This window comes from Carassius carassius, chromosome 20 (assembly GCF_963082965.1).
Source record: "Carassius carassius chromosome 20, fCarCar2.1, whole genome shotgun sequence".
In the NCBI taxonomy this organism is placed as follows: Eukaryota; Metazoa; Chordata; class Actinopteri; order Cypriniformes; family Cyprinidae; genus Carassius; species Carassius carassius.
In genome coordinates, this window is record NC_081774.1 from 18,014,874 (window position 1) to 18,042,199 (window position 27,326).

Sequence of the window (27,326 nt, forward strand, 5' to 3'; positions counted from 1 at the left end):
GAGATTTTTCCAAAACAATGTGGCAGGTTATATTTGATAATGAAGTGCTTTGTGACATTAATAATGTCTTTTACATTTTAACTTTGATATGTATACTCTTTGATCTCTGATAATTAACATTCAATATCTGTTAATAACCCTGAAAGACAAAACCAGAAACACATCCTAATTTTCTTAACGTAGCTTTGCAATATCCGATATGTTTGTGTGGCTTTTTTTTTTCTTTTGTAAATTAGCGATGTTATTTGAACTCGACCCTCTCTTTTGAATTCTTTATACAGGGTGTTGTAATTTGATGTAAAACATTGCTGACTCTATACCTGAGGAAAAGTCTTTGTTCCAGTCACTTCACTGACAAAAGTATATCTATTATCAGCATTTTTGGACTTTCAGCATATGTGATCTGCCTTTATTTTCAAATGCTGGTCAAAATTTTAGATTTTATATATATATATAGGCAAGGCATATTTCTTATAGTGGATATACTAAATGCTATAAATTGTACAATCTGTAAAGAATCTTTTTAGGTTTCTGAACATGTAACCGCTGTGAAAATGACTGGTCCAAATAAATTGATATTCTATACTTTTTTTTTTTTTTTTACTTTTGTCCTCTTATAATTTAATTTAAAAAAAACTTGAAACAACAGTGTACATTTTATATTTATGTTTGTATTTTACATCATGACGTCACATGTCCTTCAGTGTCAAATGTCCAGTGTTTTAAGGTGGGCAGCCGTCTTGATCACCGGTAGCCATGTGTAACCAGTAGTCCTGATTCTTGAAGCCAACAAAATTGTAGAGGTTTTCACCACCTCTGAGGAATCCATGTTCTGTGGCTCCCCATGACACAGGACTATCCATAAATCCATGCACATTAAGGGAAATCCACGGTGTAAATTCATCTAAACACTGTCTGGATGATTCAGGGCAGAGAAATAAACCGTTTGTAAGTTTCAAAAGTACACTATGCCATACTTCTAAAAACAGTATGCCTTGTAGAAATATTACTTAAAGCAACACTGTAAATTTTGACCCGAACAGGCTACAAAAGTCCACACATAATCACTTAATATAAATGTACCGTAGTGATTTGGGATAAGACAAAAAGGCAGTTTGGTAGATTAATTTGATGTACTCGCTCATATACATTTTGGACACAGAAAAAGCTACATTGTGTTGCTTAAAATGTATTATAATTTAACATATTAAATAGGGAGGACTTTATATACAAGGTTCTGGCATGAAAGATAGCGCAGTCCGATAGATCTAACTGTATAACAATGACATCACATGTCACAGCTGATTGGTTCTCTCCTGTATCAGTAGCCAATGAGCTAGCTGCTCAACATTCAAATACTTGACTAATGTTTGTGGTAGCTGTTTGCAGTGCACTTTAGAAACCCTCCACCTTCCCCAGCTCCACCTGTATAGATCTGCTACAGGGTTATCATATATGTTATGGGAGTTATTCTATTACTGTCATAGACAATTCATTTTGTTTCTTTGTGCAAGTCTAAGTACTGATTGCACAATATATGGAGCCAATTCACATGTTTAGCAGATGACAATCATACAAGAGCACTGCATGATATAGCATCTCTGGCTTTTGTGAATTTAACACTTTATAACCCTTCCTCATCTCACTCACCAGCGGATGTCCAAGTTAACCGCTCCAAGCCAATCCAAGAAGTGATATGAGTCACACAAGTGTCTTTCCTTGTATGTCTGATGGGTAAAGTGTGGGACATGGTATATTTTCACAGCTATTAGAAGACTGGTTGCTCACGTCACATCTACGTCATCGAGCTCAGTTTGAGTCTGCGCAGTTCGTTCGTCCCCCAGGAAGTGCGTTCTTCTAATTGACCTCACTTGTCTCCATTGAATCCAATGGGGTCGCTGTGTCCATTTCTTCTACTGTCTATGGGATTTCTCGGGTTATTCTGATTTATTATAGATAACGTCCCATGAGGGTAAATTAGTATAACTTAAAATTAGTTACTACCAAAACTAGAAACAATAATAAACCTAAAAAATAAGTAACTAAATAAAAAAATTATAATAATAAAAACTAGAATGACTGTATATAGGCTACCCTAAATGATCCTGCTCCAAATTGCATAATAGTTAGCTAAAATACCTAGTGTTGACGTCTTAAAAAAAAGAAAAAGGAAAGATCAAAGACGGCAATTCCCCCTAAACCATTTGTTATGTATAGGTTATATGTAAAATACCCCAATTCCTTAATTTACCCCTTTCAAAATCCTAAGAAATTGTTAGGAAATTTAATCATAACTTGAAATCAATCCACAATAATCCTTTAAGATTAAAGGGACAGTTCAGCCAATAATAATCAATAATAATCATTTGTTGTTCTAAATCTGTAAGAGTTTCTTTTTTCTGTTGAACATAAAAGAAGATATTGTGAAGAAAGCAGTTGATGGTAGATATTGACTTCCAGTATTTTTTCCCCAACTGAAAACTTTCCAGCATTCTTCAAAATATCTTCAGCAGGACAAATAAACATACAGTAAATAATGAAAGAATTTTTGGGTGAACGATCCCTTTAAAGCAAGATTCTACTAACTGAAATTAAGAGGAGGGGAAATCAACTTCAACAAAATAATGTAATATAATTAATTATTAAACCGACTGCACCCTGTTGCCATAAATGGTGTAAACAGATCCACGTGCAGAAAAATGTGCTCACTGTCATGTGCGCACAAGTACTCTGAAGTACGTACTGTTTCTGCACTAGACAATGATTGACAGACCAGACAACATACAGTAGAAGACTAAATGTGACTTTAAAGATCGGATGTTCTTTACGATTACATAATAAGTTTTGTTTTAGTCTACCAAGGAAACAAAGTATATATTTTTTAGGCTACTCTAAATAAATATGAATTAAATGACATTAATTACAGAAGAAAAAGCATGTCACTTGTCAAAATAAACAGCTTAAACTAAAAATGCTATTGATTGCAATGTAAAATCTTTTGTTTTTTATTTATTTATTAATAAATATATTAAATAACTATGATTATGTCCTCAAAGCCCTAAGCAGGTTTCTGGCTTTTAAAAGTTTTTTTTTTGCTGATTAGACATCACTAATTTGTTTGCAAAGACCAGTGACGTTGCTGTGACGCAACTCATGTGCACGTAGTATTTGTCAAGCATCTTTCTTACGCAAAGACTGCTGGTCCAGCTCTTATATTTAAAAGACCTTCCGCTCCTCAATTACATCTGAACTGGTCGATATGATGAATACTCATGGACAAGGAGCAGTCAGAGGAAACTCAAGCTTCCGACAAGACCGAGTGTCCGTCTGAACCAGAATCATCATCTTATTCACCAAAAACTGACAGGCAAAGAGCCAAATCTCTGCCTGTAGATCTATACCAGCATCAATCTTCCTCACACAAGGAACATCCAGTCCGTGGAAAGAGAGTCCAGTTTGCAGACATGATGGGGTTGAACCTGGCAAACATCAGACACTTTGATGTCTCAGATGATGCAAATGAAACACCTGGACTTCAGAATCATCCTCCAAACCAGCCGCTTCAGCATCTGAGTTTAGTACCAGCCTTTGAAATGCCTGTTAGCTCGCTGGAGTTTGATATGAAGTCACGGCGTCTGGGAGTCGCATTGGAGAGTGTCACAATAACTGCTTCAGAAGTGAAGTGTGTGATAAGAGTGATGCAGAGCAACGCAAGAGAAGTTGGGGTCAGGTACACTTTTAATAACTGGCTGACATTTTCGGATATACATGCTGCATTAAGATTGAATGAAGAAAAGGGGCTAGATTGGGAGAAGTTTGACTTCGTTTTGCACACGCCATTCTGTTTTGACAAAGATTCATCAGTGCATTTCGCAGTGTATTGTCAAACTGATCATGGAAAATACTGGGACAATAATGACGGACGGAACTACACTTTGAGGATTCAGACTATACTTGACAATACAAGGATCTAACTGATGCATCAATCTGAAATTTAGTTCAATAAAGTGAACTTGAATTTTAATTGCATGGTCATTTGTCTTAATAATTTGAGCACATTTTAATGAAGTCATACTAGCATATTGAAGGTAACATCTTTAGTATTGTCATATGTCTTACAGATCTGCAAAACAAACTTATGTGTTGCTGGAATGTAGGTAATCTATTTGTGTAATTGTTCTATTTACAGTGATTCTCATATACTAGCCATTCATTATATGCATCTCATTTATTTGCTAAAAAATACAACATAAATGTACATTTACAGTATACGCTAATATACAATTTTACAAACATAGTCCACTGGTGTTGCAGCTCCCAGGATAAACAGATTTGCCATTAACAAACCATACATTTTGATTCTGAAGACACTTATAAATGAGGCTCTTTTTCAACAATGGTCTTCTGGGCAGAATACAGATGGCCAATGGAAACCTGTCAGACAACGATAAGATATACTGTCTTAGATATAGTACACTAAATGTGATTTTAATTATTAGAAAATCTAAATATTATTATGTTCTCCTATTTGGATCAGGCCATTCAAATCACAATGAAATATTAAACAAAGCTGGCAAGGCTTGCCTGTCTCTTGATGAGCGCCAGATTCTCTCGAGCTTGATTTAGGAGCACATCCAGGGTTTTGGGGTTGTCAACATGAAGGTTGTCCCTGAAGCCATCTTTCACTCTGCGAAGAGCGTATGTTCTGAAAACAAATAGCATTTTTGTAGTAAATAACCAGTAAATGGGAAATTATAGTTGAAATATTAAACGAATTAAAAAGGCATGCGTCATTTACATATATAAGCGTTTATCATTTACATTACTAGTTTTATAGTAATATAGCGACAACAGACAAAGAAAACATGCACAAATATATATAATTAGAATCTATGGCGAATACTTAACGGTGAATAATAAAAAGCGTACCTGTAATTATATGAGGGGAATTGTTTACTCTCTTTCATAAGCATCCTGTAGAGAGAGATCACTTGAGCCCTGCTGCACGAGGCCATGTTGGTTCAGTGTCGTTCTTCTCGTGTTGCGTTGAGTTGCGTTTGATACATCGCCATCTAGTGTAAGGATCCGAAGAGCAGATGACCGTGGAATGTAACACACGGTGTGCATTCCGACAATAAAGAGGTAAATGCCATTTTAGTATTAGTATATTTCAGGACATATTTGCAGATTACCGACCATTTTGAGTGTTTCATTTTTCCGAATGTATTTTAAAATGGAAATGCAATTTACTGGAGGTGCACTTATCATGTTTCAATGCTGCCTTTTATGAGTGCTATATAGGGCAGTTGACATCACATTAGGAGAAATTGTGCCTGGGGAGACGACAGAAGATCCCTAGGGCCGGACTGTTGGCATATGGGGCCTCATCACACTATCTGTGCTGTGTAAAACAAGACTGTTCACTTTTTGCTAAATGAAAACCATGTGGAAAAAAACATAACAGATTCCAGAAACAACTGGGTCTAATGTAAGTACTGTATGTATATTTTACTGTTATAAAATCGCAAATATCTGAAAAACACTTCTGGCGATCAAGAAATTACACTACCATCTTCAGCATTCATGTTTGCTTGTTTGTAATTAGAGGTGCACAATAACAGAATTAAACACCACCATCTCAAAAAATTCATGTTTGTTTGATAAATAGTGATATACAGTATAGGGGAATTAACTTCCAGAATTCATGTTTGTTTTATAACTAGTGGTGCACAAATTACAAAAATCACTATCATTTCCAGAAATCTATGTTTTTTTGTTTTGTTTCGTAGTTAATAGTGAACAATAAAGTATTTAATACCATCTCCAGAATTAATAATTGTTTGTTTGATTGTTTTATAATTAGCAGTGCACAATAAAGGAATTTACACTATCTCCAGAAATCACGTTTGTTTGTTCTTTGTTTTCATAATTAGCTTTTTCTTTCTTTCTTTCTTTTTTATTTATTTATTTGCAAATTTACTGTAGCACTTATGCTTCATACTCTTATCATTTAGATGAAAAGCCAGCCGGAGAACCTGAGTAACCTCAGCTTCCTTAAGAACACCCTGCAGCTTTCACACAAAATTCTATTAATTAAAAATGTTAACATCTTCATGAGCATTGAGCTGTACCATTGAAAGTCTCCATCTCTCATCCTTGACTTTCTGCATTCAAACATGTCACCCGTGTTTATTATTCATCCTCTGCTCGGCTGCTTCCATTTCCACAGGGTCCGCACAGGATCTACCGTCTGCCCCATTTACTCACTCCTCAGCCTCCTACATTATTAACAACCAGAAAGAGCCTGGACTCTTTCTGTTTGCAGCCCACAGAATGGAAGATATTCCAGTACAATGACCTTCTTCTACATGAAAGTGATTCAGTATTTTGCATATAAAGAAACATTTAAGATGCACAAAATAATTCTATATGCATAAAGTCATGATTCATATGATAAGCTGTTTGACGGACTTTAAGTATCTACACTCGTAATTAGAGTCTTCACAGGTATAGAGCAGATATTTTCACAATAAGATGCACATTGCATAGTATTATTGCTCTAGACAGCAGGTGTTCGTGAATAGCACATTCTGACTCTCCTCAGATACCATCTGCCATCATCTGCTCTGACAACGCCTTAAATATTTCACATAATGACATTCATCTGAGGCAATAAACATCTAGTTGTATTAATTTGTAATTGTAATTTATATACAAGCTTATTATGTCCTGTAAATCTCAAGTGAAATGTAGTTCTGCTGCTAAAACATGCGAAGCCATCATGTCTGAGTGGTTTATTGTGTTCGGGATACTGTCTTGAGTATAGAGGAGTCGCTAAATTATAAAACACTACTGAGTCACTTATAGTTTCTGCTCTGGATCTTGCATATACAGTACAGAGACAATTCATTTGTGCATATATATGTGATGCAATCAATGTTGATTGAATAAATAAAGGAAATCTTGTTTCATTTTCCACTCATAGATCCCACTTACAGTATATTCTTCTCTCAAGGTGACTGAATAAGATTTGCTTTTATTTTGTTCTCATCAAATTAAGTAGCAAACAAAAAAACAGATGTGTTTGAGTCGATGGGTGCACAATCCCTTCAGGGAATGCTGAGGACCTTCAGCACAGCACGTGTTAATAACCAGGTCTTGGCCGTGGTCCTATTTCAAGGGCTTATATTCACTATAAAAAGAGCATCTGGGCCTCTCCTGCCATTAATATTCCACCATAGATGTGCCCCTAGTTTTAATATGCATTGTGTGTGTCTTGCTTTAGACAGATGTTGAGGGTTTTTTTTCGCTATCATTAAAGAGGAAAAAATGCTTGGGGCTTCAAAACTTTAAATGAGCATGCAACTCCTCACGGAAAATATATGGAAGTTCTTGCATTTAGCTGTTCATTTTATTTAAAGCAACTCAATGTACGGGGATGGGGTGACAGAGCTTGAACCCACTCAAACTATTTAGATGATCAAGAATCTCAAAATACAACAAATCATTTGTGCTGTACTGTAATGAGAAGTCAAACAAGCAAAAAATAAATAAAAATCAGGGTGTTTATTCTACCTTTTTATTTATTTGATTCAAATTTCATTTGTTTCAGTTTCAACAAAAGATAAGACACTTCTTAAATTTGCCCAAATGCCTTTTTAATTTATAAGTATACATTTACAAGTAAATGCCATTATCCTATACTGTATTATAATAACAATAATAATTCTAATTATTGGTCCTCATTATAGAATGCACTGTTTTTACCTATTAACAGTCCAAGAAGAAATTTTTATATTATTTTTTTTTATATAATATAATGTATTATAATATAATTCACATTTTTACTTCGAATCGTTTTCAGATTTTGGTTTAAAAAAAAGACCTAAGACCCATTTAAGAGAGTTACTTCTGAATTCTTCTATAGGTCAAGGAGTGCCAATGAGTCCTATATTTACCATAATCATCATATGTGAATCAAAACATGTACTGAGTCAGCTGAAGAGAGACAAGGATGCATATTATCCATTCTGAAACTTGTTTCAGGACAGATCTTCGGGTTTATTACTCAAAAGCAAGCCAAGCCACCAGTGTGGTAAAACACATCAGCAGTATCTTCAGTTCCATAGGTAATAAAACTGTGGATACTCCATTATCCCCGGAGCATAATTCAAACAAACTTCCCTGATAGTTCAAGCTCTGGGACTGCAGTTTCAGTTTTTCCCAGAGGTCTGTAGCTCCTTCTTGACAATCTGCGATAGCGGTGGAGGCACACGAGTGGAAGTCATCCCAATATCTGCATGAGGATAAACATGAAGTGCACAATCTGTTGTAGTCCTTGCGAATGAAATATGTTTCAGTATTGTGAGTAACGGATGGCACGAGTTCAACTCATGGATATGTGAATATGAGAAAGACCACCAGATATTTAATGCTTAGCTTCTTCCAGAAATGTGTACTTACGAGCAGATGGTCTGTAGGTTTTTGCTGTCATCCAGCTCTTGGGGATAGTTCACCATGTTTTCTCCAAGGCTGAGCAGGCAGTCTGAGAAACCTTTAAATACATTTTCACATGTTCCTCCAGCACACGCTGCCTGTAACAACCAAACTGAAATACACCAGAATAACACATACAGAAATTTCCCACTTAAAAAAAGCTTGAGTGTTTCATATTATCCTCAATTTATCATTTATAACACAAACAGCACAAATTAACTAAACTGTGACCTTCACAGTAACATTCAATAAATAACATTAAATAAAATAAAAAAAAATACATATTTTCTAATGTATACAAAATTTAAAATCTTATTATTACAACAAAACAAGAATCAATATTCTGCATATATCTTAACTCAGGGACTCACCCAATTCCAGTGTGAAAAGTATCGAGTTGTATTTGTCGGTCAAAGTCAGTCCCATCCTACGCTTAACAGAATCAGTGTGTGGAGGAGGACTGGAGTCTACTTCCTCTCATCAGCAAACTGCTGCATTTCAAGAGCAATTCATTTACTTTTCCCACAGCTTACTGAGATAAAGTGGACTGTAGAAAAGTGGAGATGCCACCTACGCTCACACTCCTTTTTTTTTTATTATTAACGCTCAATAACCTACGCTCACACTCCTCCTTTACTTTCTTGCGCCATGATGACGTCCGCGTGCACCTGACTGACAAAACCTCACGTTTTAATATAACGTTTTTATTTCTTGCTGGATTTTTCTTGGAATCGTTGTAAAATGTCAAACTATAATTTAGATTTAGAACGTTTGAAATCTTAAGGTTTTTCTAATATAAAAACTCTTACAGTTGAATCGAATTGATCAAAATAATTGTAAAAAGCATATCAGAATTTAAGACATTTTAAATGAACTTACGCATAAATGTTCTAAACATTTATGTTTTATTCAGCGCTTGTCTTACAGTACAGACATATAAATGTGTACCAGAGTCAGAGGTGAGCGATTTTGTCAGAAATGGGAACAAAACGTGTCTTAAGCGCCCCCAAGCGAGTAGTATTTGAAAAAACATTACTATTAACAACATTAGGGTAAGATGGGGAAGATGCCCCCCTTAAAAACAACGTGCATTTACTTTTAAATTGTAACATATTTAGTTTTAAGTTATACATATATAATTGTCCATATTTTAAGTGAACTTATCTCATAATGGCAACATATGAATGCAAAATTATTTCATTTAAATAGCTTAATTGGTTTTAATAAAAAGGTGTCTGAAATTTACTTCTAATGTTGAATAATAACTCCAATTAATTTGGAGGTCATCTTCCCTCAAGGGTCTAATTTTTGTCAAAATAAAAATTATATAAAAAAATATATACAAACGCTGATGTGTCCACAAATCAGAACATTTTTTAAGTTCAACATAATGCAATTGTCATAGATCACTATTTTTCCAGAGCCTCAAAATTAGATCAATTAATCTGCATCTTTTGACTAAATCTCACAAAGGTATATGAAACGTGAAAGGTACATTCATAAAGAATGATGATATTTTTTTTTTTATTAAAAAAAAGAAAAAAAAAGCATTGCAATTCATCTATGGTTTTGTCTTCATGTACTTACACTTATGGATAATGAATTTACCTAAAATCAAGATTACATTTACAAAAAAAAAAAAAAAAAAAAGTAAAATAAAACATTTCTGACTATTACTAAAATTTTAATATCTACTATTTTTGCTCATTACACATACTGCAAGAACAGTTGGCTCAATGGGATCCAGTTTGAGTCCGAACAGGTCAGGTCTCAATCCAATGTCCTTTCTCTCATCCCTACTTTCCTGCCTCCACATTAATACATTATACAACAAACTATTATAGAGTAGGCTACTTGTATACCTGTAGTATTAGAACCAAAAAAGCCCTCCTAAAATAGAATAAACTCTGAATAAAATAGCAGGTTTAGAGTAAATTGTTTTAGTGTAGATTGCTCCGAGACCACTGAGAAGCAGTAGGCAACATACTATTTACCATCAGATGGCACTGTTGTCAAATTTGTAAGGCTTATTGTGTGTAAAGCTTCTGGAAGCATGTGTTTCTTCAACACATGCTCATAGACAGGTATTTCAAATAATAGTAACATCCATACGTGCCTAAACACACGCTCACACTCATTACAACACAAATTACAAGTGAGCTGTACTTCATAGCTGTATCAACTTGAATGGTGTTCAATCTTATCGCTCTCTCCGTTTTTAATTTCGAGATCGTAAATTCGTAGATTCGTAAAAAGCTTTACATTTAATTAATCAAGATTTTCTGTAAAAGAAACAACAGAGAAAATAAAAACTAAAAAAGGAAATGGAAAGACAAAAAGAAAATAACTTTAATCATACTAACATAAAGGAACATGGAAGTTTGTGCAGGATGGAGAACACTATGTGGGCCAGAGGCAATTATCCAGGTCACTGTGGGTCAGAAACATTGCTTAGTATATCAACACAAGGTCACTCTCACGTGATTACATAAGGTGATGCAGAGACTGCTCTCTAGTGGCAGCACAACCACAAACTCTCAAACCCAATGCTGCTGCTGTGACACCTCTCAGATAGAAGACGTATCCCAGTAAAAGCTATTTAAACCAAGTTAACGTAACTAGTTAAGTTTCTGAGACACATCTATACATTAGTCAAATACCCTATATGAGTTAACTAGCCTATACAAATTTCAAGTGATAATGACTGAAGTGTTCTGAAATGTTTAAAGTTCTCTCCAAAAAAATTGAAGTATCTCTCACATAAATTATTTATTTATTTTCCTCTTGACTATTAAAACAAGTCGTTTTCACTCAATTTAGCAAAATATCCACCATTATGGTGGGGGGGGGGACTAATGTTAGCTCAGTTAAACGGATCTGTATATGTCAAAATGTATAGGCTACAGTTGTAACCAAATGCTGTCATGTCGTGTCACTTAACTAGACACGTAATATTTGCTCACAGAAATCTCCATTAACCAAATATGAACAACGTCACAGAAAAAGCTCCAAAGGACTTCATACTTGGGATCTTTGCACACATTCATAGAGCCATGATTCGCAAAGGGCTGCTGTCGAAGTTCACCGAAAGGTGGGATTTAAGTCGAATTACTTCATCTTCGTCTTGACATTTACCTCCTCTTTTCTCTCTGAGACTATTAAACGCCCTTCCACAACACTTTTTGAGATGACGAATGTCCCATTATAGTATTACGACCAACAGGTGTTTGTCTTGTGATAGCAAGAAGGCGCCAAAGCGTGTGTTGCATCATCAGTATTTCATTTACATTTTTATATCGTTTATGGCTTATATAGTCTACGAGTTTATATTGTCTTCGCAACATAAAATAGCAACTGTTATACAATTTAAACAATATTTTATATATTTATAAATATGCATTATCCCAAAATGTGTTTGTATGTCTACAAAAAGCTTTGAAAAGATTGTTGTTGTTGCATGTCATTTATTGCTACATCAAATCTATCTATCTATCTATCTATCTATCTATCTATCTATCTATCTATCTATCTATCTATCTATCTATCTATCTATCTATCTATCTATCTATCTATCTGTCTGTCGTGAGTAATCAATCGGATGAGGCTGAAGGAGTGAAGTTTTCCACCCCTCCTGTAGAGATGCTCACAGCTGAACTCCAGAGGCAGCCTCAGTAACACACGTCCCCTTGGAGACTAGAGCAACACGTGATGCTTATCACGTTCACTGAGCAGCACTCAGGAACACACTTTGAGGAAAAAGTGACTTTTCTGACCCTCATTCGTCGAAAGTTTCGATGTCTATCACTCCTTTAGGGAGCTAACACAGTGGGCGATGTAAAGTATCCAGTTGGCGAACTTTGCACATCCTCAAATACGCCATTTTGATCTCTCTCCGGAACAAGTTTGAAGTTTTTTTTTCTTTCTCGAAGTCCATCATCTCTTTTCACCATCATCATGTCTCAGCGCAAACAGCCCAACCCCGACAAAGTCACGCGTAAGTATTGAGCACTTTTCTACTTGTTGTTGTTGTTGTTTACGTTCTCCATCCTGCCGACTGCAAACTTTGGTGGATGGATAATTTGTTGGAAGTTGTTAAACTTGGAAGGCCGAAGATGTTGAGATGATGTCCGATCTTTTTTTTCCTCGCCCGGGGTTTGTGCTTCCTCGTTTCACTCTCGCATCCAAAGGTTGAACGCCTGACTACAGGAATTCGCTCGCGTCTAACCAGCGCACATGTATTCATACCTGAGTTAACTTTAGCTCTTTAAATAACCATACATTCAGTGTCACTAATGTAGCTTTATCTCCCATTTGACAAAAGGAAGTTTAGCTCATATATTGTCATCAAAAGTGAGTATTTTATAGTGAACCGAAGAAGCATCCACATCTGAACTTTGATCGAGGCTAACGCGTGGGGGGTTGGACTCGCTTCTTCCCTTTATATCGTGACCTTGTCGGGACATGTTGTATTTACATTTTAAGTGTGCTTTCGACTTTTCCTCACCGTCGACAAGTTATTACTGTTCACCAAACCACCCTTCTTTCGTCAGTCACACTTTGGAAACTTAATGTTAGGGAATGTCAAAAGTTTTAAAGGAGGAAGTTCGCTGTCGTCGTGACTGTCTTTGGGTTGGGTTTGCTGCACGAATTGAACGCCGAATGTGCATAGAAGAAAAGTCGGCTTTTATATTTGAACCAAGCAGCCACATCGACGATACAACTGAAACCATCTCAGTTTGTGATGACTAATTACTCGGATGCATCATATTGTTCGTACGGGTGTTTGTGTGCTCGCGCCCTCCTCCCATCATCCTCTGTTCGTTCTCGCGTCTCTTTGGAGAATCATTATGTGCAGAGATCCGGATGAACAGTTCACATTCCATTACCAAATTCAACACTGGGCTCCAGCAGGCCTGCAGTGGCAGCATCATTCACTCGCTGCCTCCCCGCAATCCGCTGACTTTTAACTACATCTTGGTTGATTTGTACAGTAACCTTTCATACATGCACTAAAATGCAATGAGACGCTAACCTTAAAGGGACAACTTTCTTTGTACCTTATCTTCCTTTAAAAGTTGCATATTACTACCTGAAACTGATGTGAAGTACTGTATAAACCTTTTAGAGGTAAATAAAGGCCTTTTTTTTCTCTCTAGTTGGTAATCTGAGGATATTGCTGAGATATTCTGCTGTGGTTTATAGTGATTTACTGTATGGTGTGTAATTATGTACAACCAGGGGTCCTGGAAGGTACTCCAGGGGGTCCGAAGAGACCACAGTCTATATAAAACTTAGAATTAAATTACATTCCTCGCAAATGATCTAATATATAATGTAATTTTTGTTTTATACCAGAGGTTCCTGGGTCTGTAAAAGTGGAAAACTTCTGATTTAGAGGTTTTATGTTTGGAATTAATTTTGCCTATCGTCACTGTGATAATATAGTTTTGAGAAACATTGCTAATTAAAGAAAAGTCGCTATCTTTTGTGCAACCACAAAGTGATTTTAAAAGATTATTCTATGTACTCAGAACCAACATGGGAATGAGTTGCTTCATCACGGCAAGCAAATATTTTACTTTTTTGTTTCTGCACTATTTTATATAAGCATCAACTTGTGCTTGTTTTTGCCTTTAATAATAACAATATATTAAATTTAAAACAGAAAAATGTTGTCTACTGTCTTCCCCATACGGAGAGGCAAGGTTAAAAGAACAAATCCTCCTTTTCTCATTTTTCTAATAGCTGCTCCTCTCACAATGCAGGCTGATGTAGGGTGGAGATGTGTTTGTTCAGATGCGTAAAGCAAGAAGACCATTGAAAATTCAAAGGCATGTTCTAGTGAACAGTCAACTAGTGGCCTGGGCTGTAATCTCTTCTGTCCTCAGCAGGGAGTCGCCAGAGTTGAATAGAGAAAACCCATTGTGAGCATCAGAGCTGCCGTGCTGATAGTGATAGAAAGGGCCATCGGCTTTTACTCCGCTTTGTATTCAATCATTCTGAAGTGTATTTAAAGTCTCAACAGCCCTATTGAGTGGATGGATTCATTTTGTACTTTTGTTTTGGTCTATTTTAATATAGCAGCCTTGTTTTAATAGATGGCAGGTACATCTTGATTAGCCTTGATTAATATATATATGCATTAATATGAACTCTCTGGGGTTCCCTAGTAGACTTCTTTTGACAAACATGTCTAACTGTGATTGTTTACGCAGTGTACGTAAAGACAGAGTGACCAGTCTGTTGAAGTCCCAGACTGGATGGAGAACCTTAGTTGGTCACCTCTCCGAGCCGTTTGCTCCTAGTGATGGGTGTTTTGTTCACTCATCCAGGGGTAGAGATGGGCATCCTGTTTCGCTCTGGAGCTATTTTTAACCTGTCTATTTTAGATAAGATTATGTTCCCTCTCCCTTGAAGGGAATGGGAAGCTTGATTTGGTCTTGGGGTGCTGGGTTCGACACTGTGGGGCTTAAGAAAATGAGTTTGGAGATGGATGCTAACTATTAGCATGCTTTATTCTAATTTAACACACAGTCTTTAAGAATGTTTCATTTATGGCCAAATCAAAAAATTACTATTGAAGGTTTTAAAGGAATAGTTCACCAAAAATGGAAGTTCGGACAAAATGTAAAAAAAAAAAAAAAAAGTTGAGAAAACTTAAAAGTTTTAGGCAACCAGCTTCAGCAGATTTTTTTTTTTTTTTTAAGTTGTTTTCAGTTTATACAACAGAACTTTTTGTTACAAAAAAGATGATTTGCTAAATTTCCCTCAAATTTTTTTCTCCATAAAATGGAAGTCAGTGGGATCTAACATTGTTTTTAACCGCATTTTTATCACTGAGTGGAAAAAAATTGAAATAAAGAAATAAAGTCATACAGGTTTGGAAAACATGAGGGTTAAGAAATGTAAATATCATATCAAAAGAAAAATATACTTTTGGTTTTATGTATATTTTTGCATTGAAATATAGAGAATATACTATAAATGAATTTAACCTTCAGTCCATGCCTGTCAGTTGAGTTAGATTTTTGACCTTTCGTAGTGAAACGTTTGGTCATCTCAGGACTATGTTTACTATAAAGTATTGTAAAGAAAAACTAAAAGTGAAACTGAGTCCTCATGAAAATGCTTTGGTGCAAGCGGGACATGGATGACAGGAAATAGAGCAGCTTGTGTGGATAGAGGAAGTTAGAAAAAGATAAAAACAATAGGTAGCATATCCTTACACTGTTCGTTTGAGAATTAGTTTTGTGTGATAGTCAATCAAACAGATCATAATAATCAAACTGTGATGTTTTACCACAATCATAAATAGTTTAGCTCGCTAGCACTCCTTTTTTGAGGAACTGTTTTACGTTTGTCTGTGAGAGAAAAAGAAGACGAATCACACACAGCTTTGCAGGCCTCCTCCTTTGCCTCCCCCTGCTACTTCCCCCGCCCCTCTTCTCCCACCCTGCCTCTTTTGCTGACTAAACAGTTTTGTCAGCTGGCAGTTGCCCACAGTCTGTGAATTTTTGATAGCTTCTAGAGAGGGAGCACCACGTAGGGAGGAGGAGATGCTGAAGAAACGCTCTTGTTGCTCATTTAGGAGTAAAGGAGGGAGACAGAAACGGGAAGGTCGAGTCACATTGTAGAACCAGTTCGTCTTGTACTAGCATTCTTTGTAGGCTTCCCAGTTTCGTGTTCAAGCACTGAACAAACATTTGAAAGATGTGAAAATATGCCTGTGGCTTATTCATCTGTATCACGTATAAGGGTTGCTAAAAGTCTCATTTTTGCTTTGGAAAGTGAGATAAATTTGAGTTATGATCTGACATAAGTGTCACAAAACACTTCTAATCCAGTGACGCAGTGATTTGTGGTAATTTGATGAAATCTCATGACAAAGCGGTGTCATTTGTTTCAGTTCCAGTTCATTGTAGTGATTCACAAGATGGAAAAAGCATTGAGGGAGGGATGGTGTGTGTGACTGAGTGCATAACTGGAAATCTAGGTGTGCACAAACTGCCGTCTTCATGTCAGTATGTCTCTTTTGTGCTGACCTGCATGGACTTTGAATCATACACTCTCCTCTTGCTAAGAGCAGGAAGAGCTTCACAGAGATCCGTCCCGGCTGAGGACAGATCCTCTGTGTCTCTGAGAGCGATGTGCAATGGGAAACAGATGTGGCTGGGCTGTTAGCTCAGTGCTTTCCTTCAAAGAGCTTCAATTAGCATGTCCATATACAGAACGACTTCATAAGACATATTTTGTCAGCTTCATCGATTTGTTATTGTAAATTCCTTGTCTGTCAGCTGTGCAGCACAGATTGCACCAATTTGTTTTGAATTTCTGCCAAACGAAGGCATTGCAGCGATATTTAACCCAAAAATGAAAATGATTCATGATGTTTTAAAACTGAATCTGTTTTTTTTTCTTTCTGTAAAACACAAAAGGTGGATTTTTCCATTTATTGAAGCTTCAAAATGACAGAAAAGCATCTAAGTGTTATAATAGAAGTGATCTGTATCTTTTGAAGCCGTACGATAGTGAATGTGTGAGTAATAGTTCAACATTTTAACTGTTACTCACTGACAATCTTGACCCGCATTAGTTGAGAAAATCTCAATGCCTAATTCTTTTTCATATTTGCTTTTTGAGTCTTTCATATAATTAATTGATTCTGTTCACAACAAATTTTTAAAATAATTTGGTTGCAGGTTATTGACGTAAAGTTTGGTATGTTTCTCGCACAAAACTATAGTGTGGCTTCAGAAGACTTTGAATATGATGATGTATAAGTCATATGAACTGTTTATCATTTCGAAGGTCATTATATTTAAAACAGTGGAAGGATAGTGAATAAACAATGACATCATTTTCTTTTTTGGGTGTCTCACTGTCTCTTTAAACAAGATATAACTCAAAGCACACTCATTCACCAGCACATCCATCTCTTAGTGAGTGCTTCATGGCACATTATCACAAGATCATCCCGTATCATCTGATTTCATATTCAGTGGTGCTTTCATAATGTGCTAGCACCTTTAAAAGTTGTTTTTTTAATGGGACTGATAAAAAAAAATCACAGGTTATGAAATCATTCTAGCTGAATGATGCTGTTAGTTGACTGTTATCAGTCGACGGGATTAAGGTGATTCAGGCAGTTCTCTAGCAGCCTCTCCCAAAATGCCCTTAAGCAGCGTTAGACAATGAAGGAAAAATGGCGTCCTTTCAGGAGGAGGAACCTGGCCACTCCCGTCTCTTCCAGTTCTTAGAAAATAAGGCACGCAGTGTGTTCGCAGTGAATGTGGCTGTCCACCATCCTGGCTCTCCCTAATGTCTGATAATCCACACTTGCGTCCAAGTCCCAGCTATGTTAAGTGTTCAGTACTTTAAACAAAATGATGTTAAAAGCAGATTTCTTTGTTCCCACACTCCCATTTAGCAGCTTGCATAACATTTGCAAGCAAATAGTGCATACAAAACAGTTCCTAAGCATGTGTGCTCCAGCAAAGAAAAAAGTTTTAGTGGAACTGTTAAATGAAGAAACAGTTGCTTTCATAAGTCAGGCTTGACTTTATCAGTTGTACTACGTTTAAACCATAAAGTAATTGTATTTTGAAGGAATTAATGAATTAATCACCATTTGCAAAAGATTGTTGAGGAGGAGAGGATTCCTGACAGAACAGGACAGGGAAAACAAAACATGGAAACGAGGCAAAGGTCACTCCTGGTTCATCTCAGGCTTCCAGTAAATATTAACCTGCTTATCACAGAGAATGGGACATGTTCTTTTAGTGTACTAGAATGAGGCACAAACCTTGAAGAGACCAAATGAACACCAATAAGTAGATATTTATCTAATAGTGTGCTATTTTCAAAATACGCAATACTTTTAGCACACAGTCTTTCTGGGAAAATGGAACAAAAATAGTCAAGATTCGTTATGCACTTACACAGATGTTTATCCAAACAGATGCTCTCTAGAATGAGAATGTCCCTCCCCTAAAGTATCTAAAGCATATTGTCAGTGTTACAGTGAGCCGTATATTAAAACCATCATTTTTAGAATTAGGATATAGTAATGTCCTTTATCTCTAAACTGGACAGCTTGCTCCACAGTGCCCTCCAGTGCTCTACGCTAAGTCATTTCCGATAGATGTTCTCTGATTGTTTAATTGTTTGTATTGGACAGTTTACTCATGTCCCCTTTTTGTACATAATATATAAAAATATTTACCAAGTAAACTAAAAAAGTTTGTTCTATCCAATCAGAGAGCCTCCCCGTACCTTCCTCTATCCCCAACCAATCACAGCATTGTGTCTTACCTATTTACTCTGTTTACGTGTTTGCTGTGTAAATGCAGCTCTTAAAACCGTTTGGGCTACTAACAATGTGAGTATGCCACACCGCAGTCAAACAGCCATGATTGAGATAATCATTAGATAGGACAGACTAAAAACCAAATAAAGTAAATAGACACTTTACCTTTGGCCAACCGTTTCCAGCTGCGCAGGTCTGTGTTATCTGCATTTACACAGCCAGTGTGTAACATACAATTAGGACTGCAGAAACAAACCATAAGTGTCCTAACACACAAATATAATTTTGTATCCTACTCATGATGATGAATTTAACAAATATATCTTCAAAAGTTGTGTAGTACAGAGCAAAAAGGATTTCTATTTTGTTTTTCAGTACAATGTCTATACATTCTTACATCAAGATGTATTTACTTGAGTTAATATAAATAGTTTACTTGAAAATATGTCAGTAGGACTAGAATAAGACAAATAAACCTAATTCAAATGGAAAGTAGTTTAGTTTTCTTACTCCGTTAAAGCGGTGTAATGGTACACGTATTCAAACTGAAAATATTCGATACAGGTCTTTCAGTTCAGTACGCATGTGTACCGATCGAATACAGCATTGTTTTAACCACTGCACGAGTGAAACTTCATTGGAAACTTACTTTTGATAAGAAACAAAGTCACATATAGCAAAAATTATGGCAATTTTTTCTGAACATTCAAATGATAAATGTAGTTTTGATGCTTTTTGATTTGGCATAAGAGATGGCTGTATAAACGCCTCAGTTCAAACGGCAGCACGGAGTGCGAGTGAACGTGATAATCCCTTCCTCTTTAATATTAGTTTTAATGCGAAATAAACATGAATGAACATCTCATGCCTCACATAAGCACTCAGTCGGCTTGTAAACAAAATGTCACGTTGCCTTTCATTTACCTCAGGCAATTCATCAGTGTCCATAGCTCATTAGTTACAATATTTGTTTTCTTAGTAGTTTTTTTAAGTGTTGATTATTATATTTAAAAATAAATAGTAATTAAATTTGAGTTTGAGCTCTGTTGTTAATTGTAACCCTATATTTTAGAGCATTAGCAGAGGTAGATTTTTGTCCCTAAGAAAGAGCCTTTGTTCAGTAATAAAAAAAGAAGAAATTTTATATTTAGTTTTCTCCCACCATATCAAACCATGATTCAAAAACCGAGGTACGTACCAAACTGTCATGTTTATTTACCGTTAACACCCCTACTCCATTAGCTTACTTTTCCTAACTTAATTTGATACATAATAGGGATCCCATAGGGATGTTCATTTTAACCGTTAACTGACCGTTAAGATTTTTGACAAATTAATACAATAAATTAAACGGTTTAAAAAGTAATTAATTTATTTATGTTCAGTAATTTATAAAAATATTCAAAAAGGTTTGCTGCAAAAATAAAAATGTTTTTTAAAGAAAAGAAACAAACATATAGGCCTATAATAAGTTGCATTTTATTTTATTATTTCATTCAGAAATAGCCCTAAATTCCGACGCAAAATGTTTACAAACATAATAGCTAGTAGACTAACTGATAGACTGACTGACTGACTGTATTTTATTATGTTAATGAACAGGATGCATTGTCAATGTAGCAAAGCTTAACAGTGTGCGCACATGCAGTGCCGGCGCAATCACTTATGTTTTTTCCTTCTAACAGTGGAAGCAACTACTCCTTTTAGTCATAAAGATAAGCAGAATTGTAAACGTTTTTCCTTTATTTGTGTACATTCACAATAAAAACAAATTTTGTGCATAAAATAAGCATAATGAAAAATAGGATGCCGCTTTCTGCTGTCTGGATTCATTTCGCGTAGCACAATCATGAACCAGAATTATATATATATTATATATATTATATATTATATATATAATTATATATATATAGCCTAGCTTTATTATGTTTTTCTCCTCTCTCAGAAGCGCTGCAGGTGCGTGAGGTGATGCATGTGAATCCTCATGTTCTGTTGTTTGCTGCTTTATGCGCATGTAAAATGAATCCCCGGGAAACAAATTTAAGTGTTTTTAATGGGTCACAGATATTTATCTTTTCTAATTTAATTTAATTCTAATTTAAAATAGGTTAATGATCGTCAATTGTCAATTATGAAAAATAACCGAAATGAACATCCCAGATTTCCCAGAAAACAGGAAGGACTTTTTATATTATGTATTTTATGCTTCTCAAGTAAATCTATCTTGATTTAAAAAGATTTCGATATTTTTACTGGAAAACAAGCAGTATTTGGCAATAATTTTTTTGTTTTTATTATTATTATTATTATGTAGGGTAAATCAGGTTGTGTGAACATGTAAAATGCTAAAATAGCTGAAGAACCATGCAGCCATTTAAAAAAAACATTTTTAACGTTTGAATTGCACTGATAGACGATTTTGATTCCAGATCAGTGTGCTCACCAAGGCAAAGTACAGAAGATTATGAGGGGTTCACGGTAAGAGAGGGATTAGCATACGCACACATATGGACTCTGCCCACAGAAAATGACTTTATGAAGGTTTTACTAACATTTAGGTGCTTCCAAACTCTTTGTATCAGATTCTCTGCATGAAATTTATATTTGTTTACTACGATAACGATCTAAAACTATGCATTTTTATGTCAACAACATTAGTTAATCCTAACGGCTAATGCTGGATGGAAATCATCTTTGCCCTACAAACATCTCCTGTATATTACACCCTCACTGGCACCAAATCCGCTCCAACACAAAGTCTCACTTATTTTAGCGAAGGCTGTTGTGTATGCGTGAGCACAGTGGATTATTTTCGCAAAGGCAGTTTGATTTTCTCCACTTTAGCTTTTGACAAACGCCATGTGGTTGACAGACAACCTGCGGCTGTTTCCAGTAGTTACTCGCTCAAATAAGCCTTGCAGTGTCACCTGACTGCTCCGACCGGATTGACCGTATTAAACGACAGGGCCCTCGAGGAGGGGTGGGGCTTTGGGGGCGGGAGTCAGTGAATGGCGGTTTCTATGGTGACCAGTGGTCAGTGATGTGGCCCTGTACTTTGATCAGGTTCAACCTGAGGAGATGGTCACATTTGAGTGTAAAAAGCTAGCCGTATTCTTCCTTCTCAAAGAGATGAAATGCCCATGTGTAGTTTATAATTAAGCCCCATCGGTGACTTATTTTATGCAGAAGTAGTCTGTGCGCATGCAAGTTCATGCATGCATGCATGCATTCACGTGTTCAGAGGCGCAAAAGTGGGCGCACTGAATAGACAAAGTCTGTGTCTGATGATAAGGAGTCAGTTAAAGGTGGGTGGAGAAGGACAGAGGGCCTGTTGGGGGTGGATATAACAGACATTTGAAGCAGAGAAAGCTGGCATGCATGCCTGCAGGCAGGAGACTGCGAGTTCTGCAGCGGAGACAGCGAGCGTAAACATGCGTAGCACTGCCAAATACACTTTCTGACCTACTTCGGCTCACTGGGAATACACTGTATTGTCTGGCCCCAGACAGTGGCTGTCTGTAAGGCCTCAAACCTCAAATCCTTCACCAAACTGTTCATTCCGCTGCAGCAGAGTAGCCCTTAAAGATGGGTTTTGGAGAAAGACAGTGAGATGGAGAGAGATGAGGGTGGGGGGTTGTGAAATAATGACCAGAAGACTATTCTTGGGTAAATCTGCACTGGGATTGAGTTTTAAATAGCCTGGAATGCGCAGTGCTGGAAATGGGTGGCAGTTCAATGAGCTCTGCTGCTTTACTGCAGCATGCGTTGCATCACGGGACAGCAGCTGTATGTGACAGAGGAAGTTAGGGTCTCCTCACTCTGCATGGATGGCTATGCTCCAGTAGCACAGACTAAAAGAGGGTCTGCTTGTGGCTTCTTGGGCCAAGAGGTGTTTTTTTTGTTTTTGTTTTTTACTTAATCACAAGTAGTGATGCACCAAAATACATTTTTTACTGGATCACTGAAATTAAAGTATTCCTTTAGCCAAAAATAGATTTTAAGTGTGCTGTTCTGAGTGTTTTGTTCTTTCATAAATAATAAATATATACTATATATACTATATATATACTATATAAATAAATTATACGATTGTAGTATGTGGCAGCAAACCGCCACCTGATATTTTTGCTGAACAAATTTTATGTATTATTAGCATAATTTTTGCTAAAGCCAAATATTTTCTTGATGCACAATAAATTAGAATCATGTTTTTAGTGTATCAATATTTGTAAAAATATATATATTTATTTATTGTTAATTATTTTTCTCCCTGTTTTTACATTTTACACTTCCTTTGCCACCATCTGAGGCTCACATAAAATTTATCCTTAAAAACAGTAAGAATTTATTAACACAGTTAAATTTAATCTTTAACAACTCTCAAAATTAATATCTATCTTTTATACTGTAAATTATAATTTAGTGATGCCTTAATTTGTAATTAGGGTTATTATCGTTAACTAAAATTACATTTCTAAAAAAAAAAAATAACTGAAATAATACGTGTGTAGTGTACACACTATATATAGTATATATATAAATAACTGGCCAGTGCATCCCTATCAAATGCTTTTTTAGGAATATGTAATAGCCAGTAACTTGTGCATGCATTACACACTCTGAGCATCCCTCTGTCAAACACAAATAAAGCATATTTTTGCATCTTCTTGTCTTCTCTTACTGGACTTCAGCCTCTCTATGTGATGTCATGGGCTTTGCTGGAGCTCCTGGCTTTATTGGCTAAAACAAAATGGTTGCTGTATGCAATAGAAGCCAAAGGTCATGTCAGGGCCACCTGTTTGGAGTGACAGCTGAGTGCTGCATTGCCAAAGGCCTCATATGCCCTCCTCCTCCCCGTTAACCCCTCGTGTTCATTCCAATCAAACACATTTCTTGATTTGTCTCGGTCTCTCACTATTCCCTCACCTGCTGGAAAATCCAGCCGAAACCAGTGATAGCTGTGTTTTGGAACACGATCGCTGGTGTCTAGCTGGCCCAAGCTCAGTCAGGTGCCCAACAGCTGGTTCCCCAGTTTGAACCATCTCGGACCAGTTAGAAACCAGCTAGCATGTTCTACAACACAGATTCTGGTTGTAACTGGTTTTTCTGTTTTACTCATTTTAATTTTTGTACTTGATATGAAGAATTGCAGTACACTTTTATAGTTCTTGTAACATTTTATAGAGCTTATATTTTTAAATGACCCAGTAATTTAATATTTATTATTTCGGGTTTTATTTTATTTTTTTGGCCTGGATACGATTTCAGAGCAATGAAGGACACTTTATAATCAATGCAGGACCTCTGAAAAAGAAAGTGTGCTGCACAATAAGTTTGTGATGAAACAAGATGGAGTTTGTGAGGAGGAAGGAGGAGGAGAACCACCCAAAGAGAGAGAGAGAAGGGAAGAAAGAGTTGAGCAGTAGAACCAGTTTAACCAGAAACTTTCTCTGGGTGTCTCCTCTTGTCAGGAATCGTCCTCCTGGTTCTTGGAGTGTTTGTAGCCCCCATCCCCAGCGAGACCCTTCTATCCTGACACCTCCCCCACTCAACACAAACACACATATGCACACACACACACACGCTGAAACTGATACAGAAACAGTGTGGAGTGTAGAGCCAGCAGAACGCGATAGCCCCATAGCAAACACCTGCCCACAATCCAACACTTGCCTGTGCCTGTCACGCAGGGATGCAAGAGCTTTGACACACACTTGCCTCAGACACACACTCTTTCTCTTTCTTTTTTCAGTTTCCCTGTCGTTTAGGCTTCCTTAAAAGAGTGCAGAGGTCTTTCTATTTTATGTCATGTTTAGTGATATTTATTTATTTGTTTTGTTTCTACGTTTGCAATTTTTAAGTCATTATTTTTTTTTATGTATTTATGTGTATTTTTGATGAAAATATCCTTTAAATTTAGTCAAGTATTTAGAATATAGATTTTAAGAAGTCTCTTGATTGCCAAGGCTGGTTATACAGTAAACAGTTGTACTGCTTAATATTTGTTTGGAAAGTATATACTTTGCTACAGAATTCTTTGATGAATAAAAGTTTCAAATGAACAGAATTAATTTGTAATAGAAGTCGTTACGTTATTTAACGTTATAAATGTCTTTACTGTGAATTTTTTTTTTCAGTTTAATGCATCGTTCACTCTTAAAAATAAAGGTGCTTCACTATGCTATAGAAGAAACTTTTTGTCTAAATGGATCCATAAAGAACCTTTAACATCTGAAGAACCTTTCTGTTCCACAAAAGGTTAATAAACTATATTGAAAGGTTAAAAATATATTATTGACAACAAACATTTGAGCAATAGTTGAATTATAATAGAGGACAACAACATTTCATTCAGTGTATATAAAATTTAATTCAAAATAATGTGCAAAATAACAAGAATTTTTCAATGTCAAAAAACTAACAGTCCAGACTTTGTATCATTCCTCTTCTAAAAAACGTTACAGCATTTTTTTTTCTCATCATATTTCTGCCAACAAGATTTAATTCAAATATTTTAATTATTGATCCATTATTTTTGACTAAATCAAAAAACCACAACATGAACACAAATCAAAACCTTTATTAAGAGAAGACACAAAAGTGCGAAAGGGAACGAAATGGGCAACTCAAACTTTTACAGCAGCATGAGCTCCACAGTAGCTTCTTTTCTGTATGAAATGTGCAGTCTAACTCACATCACATGAAAGACTGTCAGACCCACATATGTTTTTCCTGACTGGATAATTTGGTATAAGCCTGTTTTGTGCATCCTGTCAATCCTAAGCTCCTTCCATCTGCCTTCCATCCATCTCCATAACGTCATCCGCCACTCCATCCTGTCTCTATCTCCTCATCCTCACGCTCTTGTTTCTCCTTTTGTTCTTGGGTCTTTTAATACCAGCTCTTGTGATATGCTGTTACAGTAGTAATGTTCCCTGCAGATGCCTGTAACATTGGCTACTGCACTCACCAGAAAGGAAACTTGGCAGTGTGTGTGACTTTGTGTTATGTGATGGCAGCGCGTTTCAGTTTACCAGCTCAACAAGAGGCCTGAGGCTCGATCTCTCCTGTTACCTTTACACTACAGAGAGCACATCTGAAATGATGTCACTCTTTCTCATATGGCCTTTTCAGGTCGCTGTCTCTTCCCAGACCTCGCCTCATGGGAAAACACTATAGCCTGAAAGATTTCTCACTTTAATCCTGAAGGAAAAACACCTCGCGTTCATTTTCGTGCTTACTCAGTGTGTAACACTTTCTTGCGGTGTAACACTGCACTTTGTGTAATAATTGTGTTTTGTTGTTTTCAGTATGAGCAGAGGTTGCTTTCCCTCATCCTGCGCCCGTGACCCTGTACCTCCGTGACCCTGTGACGTGTTTAGCCCAGAGCTTAAAATGGGTAAATATGCAAAAGACACCTGACACTACTGACTTCTCTGTGTGTGTGTGTGTGTCCACAAGGATAGTAAAACTTGAAATGTTTGACATTGTGGGGACCGGCCTGTGGTCCCCACAAGGGCATCTTCCTAGGTGTATATGACTTTCTTCTTTCACACGTATCCAATCAGATTTATAAGCTTAACAAGCTTTATAATGGCCGTGAGTGGCTGTTATTTTTCAATAGTTCAAAAGAATACCGATAAAGTGCATCCATCCATCATGAAAAGTGTCCCATACAGCTCCAGGAGGTTAATAAAGGCCCCCTGAAGCAATTGAGTGCGTTTTTGTAAGAAAAATATCCATATTTAAAACTAACAAACAGTAATCTCTAGATTTTTTTTTACAATGTAGGCATAAAATATTTAAAATAAAATTCTTATTTTACCAGCATATCTGTATATATCAAGAGGTGTTGCTCAACCTAAAATAAGAGATTAGCTGACCCAAATATACTCTGTCATCATTTACTCACCTTATTGTCATTAAAAACCTGAATGAATGACTTTTGTGGGACACAAAGGGAGATATTTTGAGGAACTCTGGCAACCAAACAACACTGAACCCAATTGACGTTCTTTGTACAGACAAAATTTTTCAGAACATTCTTTTATAGTTCACAGAATAAAGAAAATCAAACAGGTTTGGGATGACATGATAAATGATGACATAATTTTAATTTGGGGGTAAATGATCCCTTTAAGGCCCTTAAAATATTCCTCATAGTTTGCATGTGGTTATATAGACAGAGCATCTTTATTTAGATGTCAGCGCGCTGCAGATTAAGATGCTGATTTTCCAAAAAGAGAGGAGTGGTTGAGTGAGTGAGATGGAGGATGGTCTGTAAGATGGAGGATGATAACAGGGAAGAACAGGGGAGCTCTGCAGTGTAGAGGAAGCAAAGGAGAAGAATGGCTCAGCATTCCCTAGAACTTCCCAGCCACCACACCAAACAGGAAATGCACAAGTTCCCCGCTTTCTCTCTGGTGGAACAGAGAAGGGAGGGGGGTCAGACTTTCCATTCCTCTGTGTACTTATGAACGAAAAGAGGAACAAAACAGTCAAGAACTCTCTGAATGAAAGCATA

At 36.4% G+C, this 27,326-nt stretch overlaps 3 protein-coding genes across 4 annotated transcripts in view; 1 reads left to right on the top strand and 2 right to left on the bottom strand.

Moving 5' to 3' along the window:
- Positions 1-4,209: 4,209 nt before the first annotated feature.
- LOC132095824 (LYR motif-containing protein 4) lies at positions 4,210-5,090 on the bottom strand. The gene is made up of 3 exons (XM_059500908.1): positions 4,930-5,090; positions 4,585-4,705; positions 4,210-4,434 (listed from the first exon to the last, which is right to left on the bottom strand). Exons 1-3 carry the CDS (start codon positions 5,013-5,015, stop codon positions 4,372-4,374), a joined length of 270 nt encoding a protein of 89 aa, XP_059356891.1. The 5' UTR covers positions 5,016-5,090; the 3' UTR covers positions 4,210-4,371.
- A 2,788-nt stretch (positions 5,091-7,878) lies between these two features.
- On the bottom strand, positions 7,879-12,164 carry nrn1b (neuritin 1b). The gene is made up of 5 exons (XM_059501989.1): positions 11,521-12,164; positions 10,860-10,927; positions 8,868-8,987; positions 8,464-8,608; positions 7,879-8,296 (listed from the first exon to the last, which is right to left on the bottom strand). Exons 3-5 carry the CDS (start codon positions 8,920-8,922, stop codon positions 8,065-8,067), a joined length of 432 nt encoding a protein of 143 aa, XP_059357972.1. The 5' UTR covers positions 8,923-8,987; positions 10,860-10,927; positions 11,521-12,164; the 3' UTR covers positions 7,879-8,064.
- A 187-nt stretch (positions 12,165-12,351) lies between these two features.
- Positions 12,352-27,326, top strand: part of LOC132096554 (ras-responsive element-binding protein 1-like) — a 34,910-nt gene continuing 19,935 nt past the window's right edge. For both annotated transcript variants that reach the window (XM_059501987.1, XM_059501988.1), the window contains exons 1-2: positions 12,352-12,490; positions 26,113-26,201. In XM_059501987.1, the coding sequence (XP_059357970.1) occupies positions 26,198-26,201 (4 nt within the window). In that variant the 5' untranslated portion in view covers positions 12,352-12,490; positions 26,113-26,197. The remainder of the gene's footprint in view (positions 12,491-26,112; positions 26,202-27,326) is intronic.

What these genes read in the sequence shown, in the direction of transcription:
- LOC132095824 (XM_059500908.1), bottom strand. Translation starts at nt 5,015, where the DNA reads ATGGCCTCGTGCAGCAGGGCTCAAGTGATCTCTCTCTACAGGATGCTT. An exon ending in TTCCCCTCATATAATTACAG is followed by an intron (nt 4,706 to 4,929) that starts GTACGCTTTTTA and finishes ATTTGTTTTCAG; the next exon opens with AACATACGCTCTTCGCAGAG. An exon ending in TGGCGCTCATCAAGAGACAG is followed by an intron (nt 4,435 to 4,584) that starts GCAAGCCTTGCC and finishes GTTGTCTGACAG; the next exon opens with GTTTCCATTGGCCATCTGTA.
- nrn1b (XM_059501989.1), bottom strand. Translation starts at nt 8,922, where the DNA reads ATGGGACTGACTTTGACCGACAAATACAACTCGATACTTTTCACACTG. An exon ending in ACTTTTCACACTGGAATTGG is followed by an intron (nt 8,609 to 8,867) that starts GTGAGTCCCTGA and finishes GGTGTATTTCAG; the next exon opens with TTTGGTTGTTACAGGCAGCG. An exon ending in AACCTACAGACCATCTGCTC is followed by an intron (nt 8,297 to 8,463) that starts GTAAGTACACAT and finishes ATCCTCATGCAG; the next exon opens with ATATTGGGATGACTTCCACT.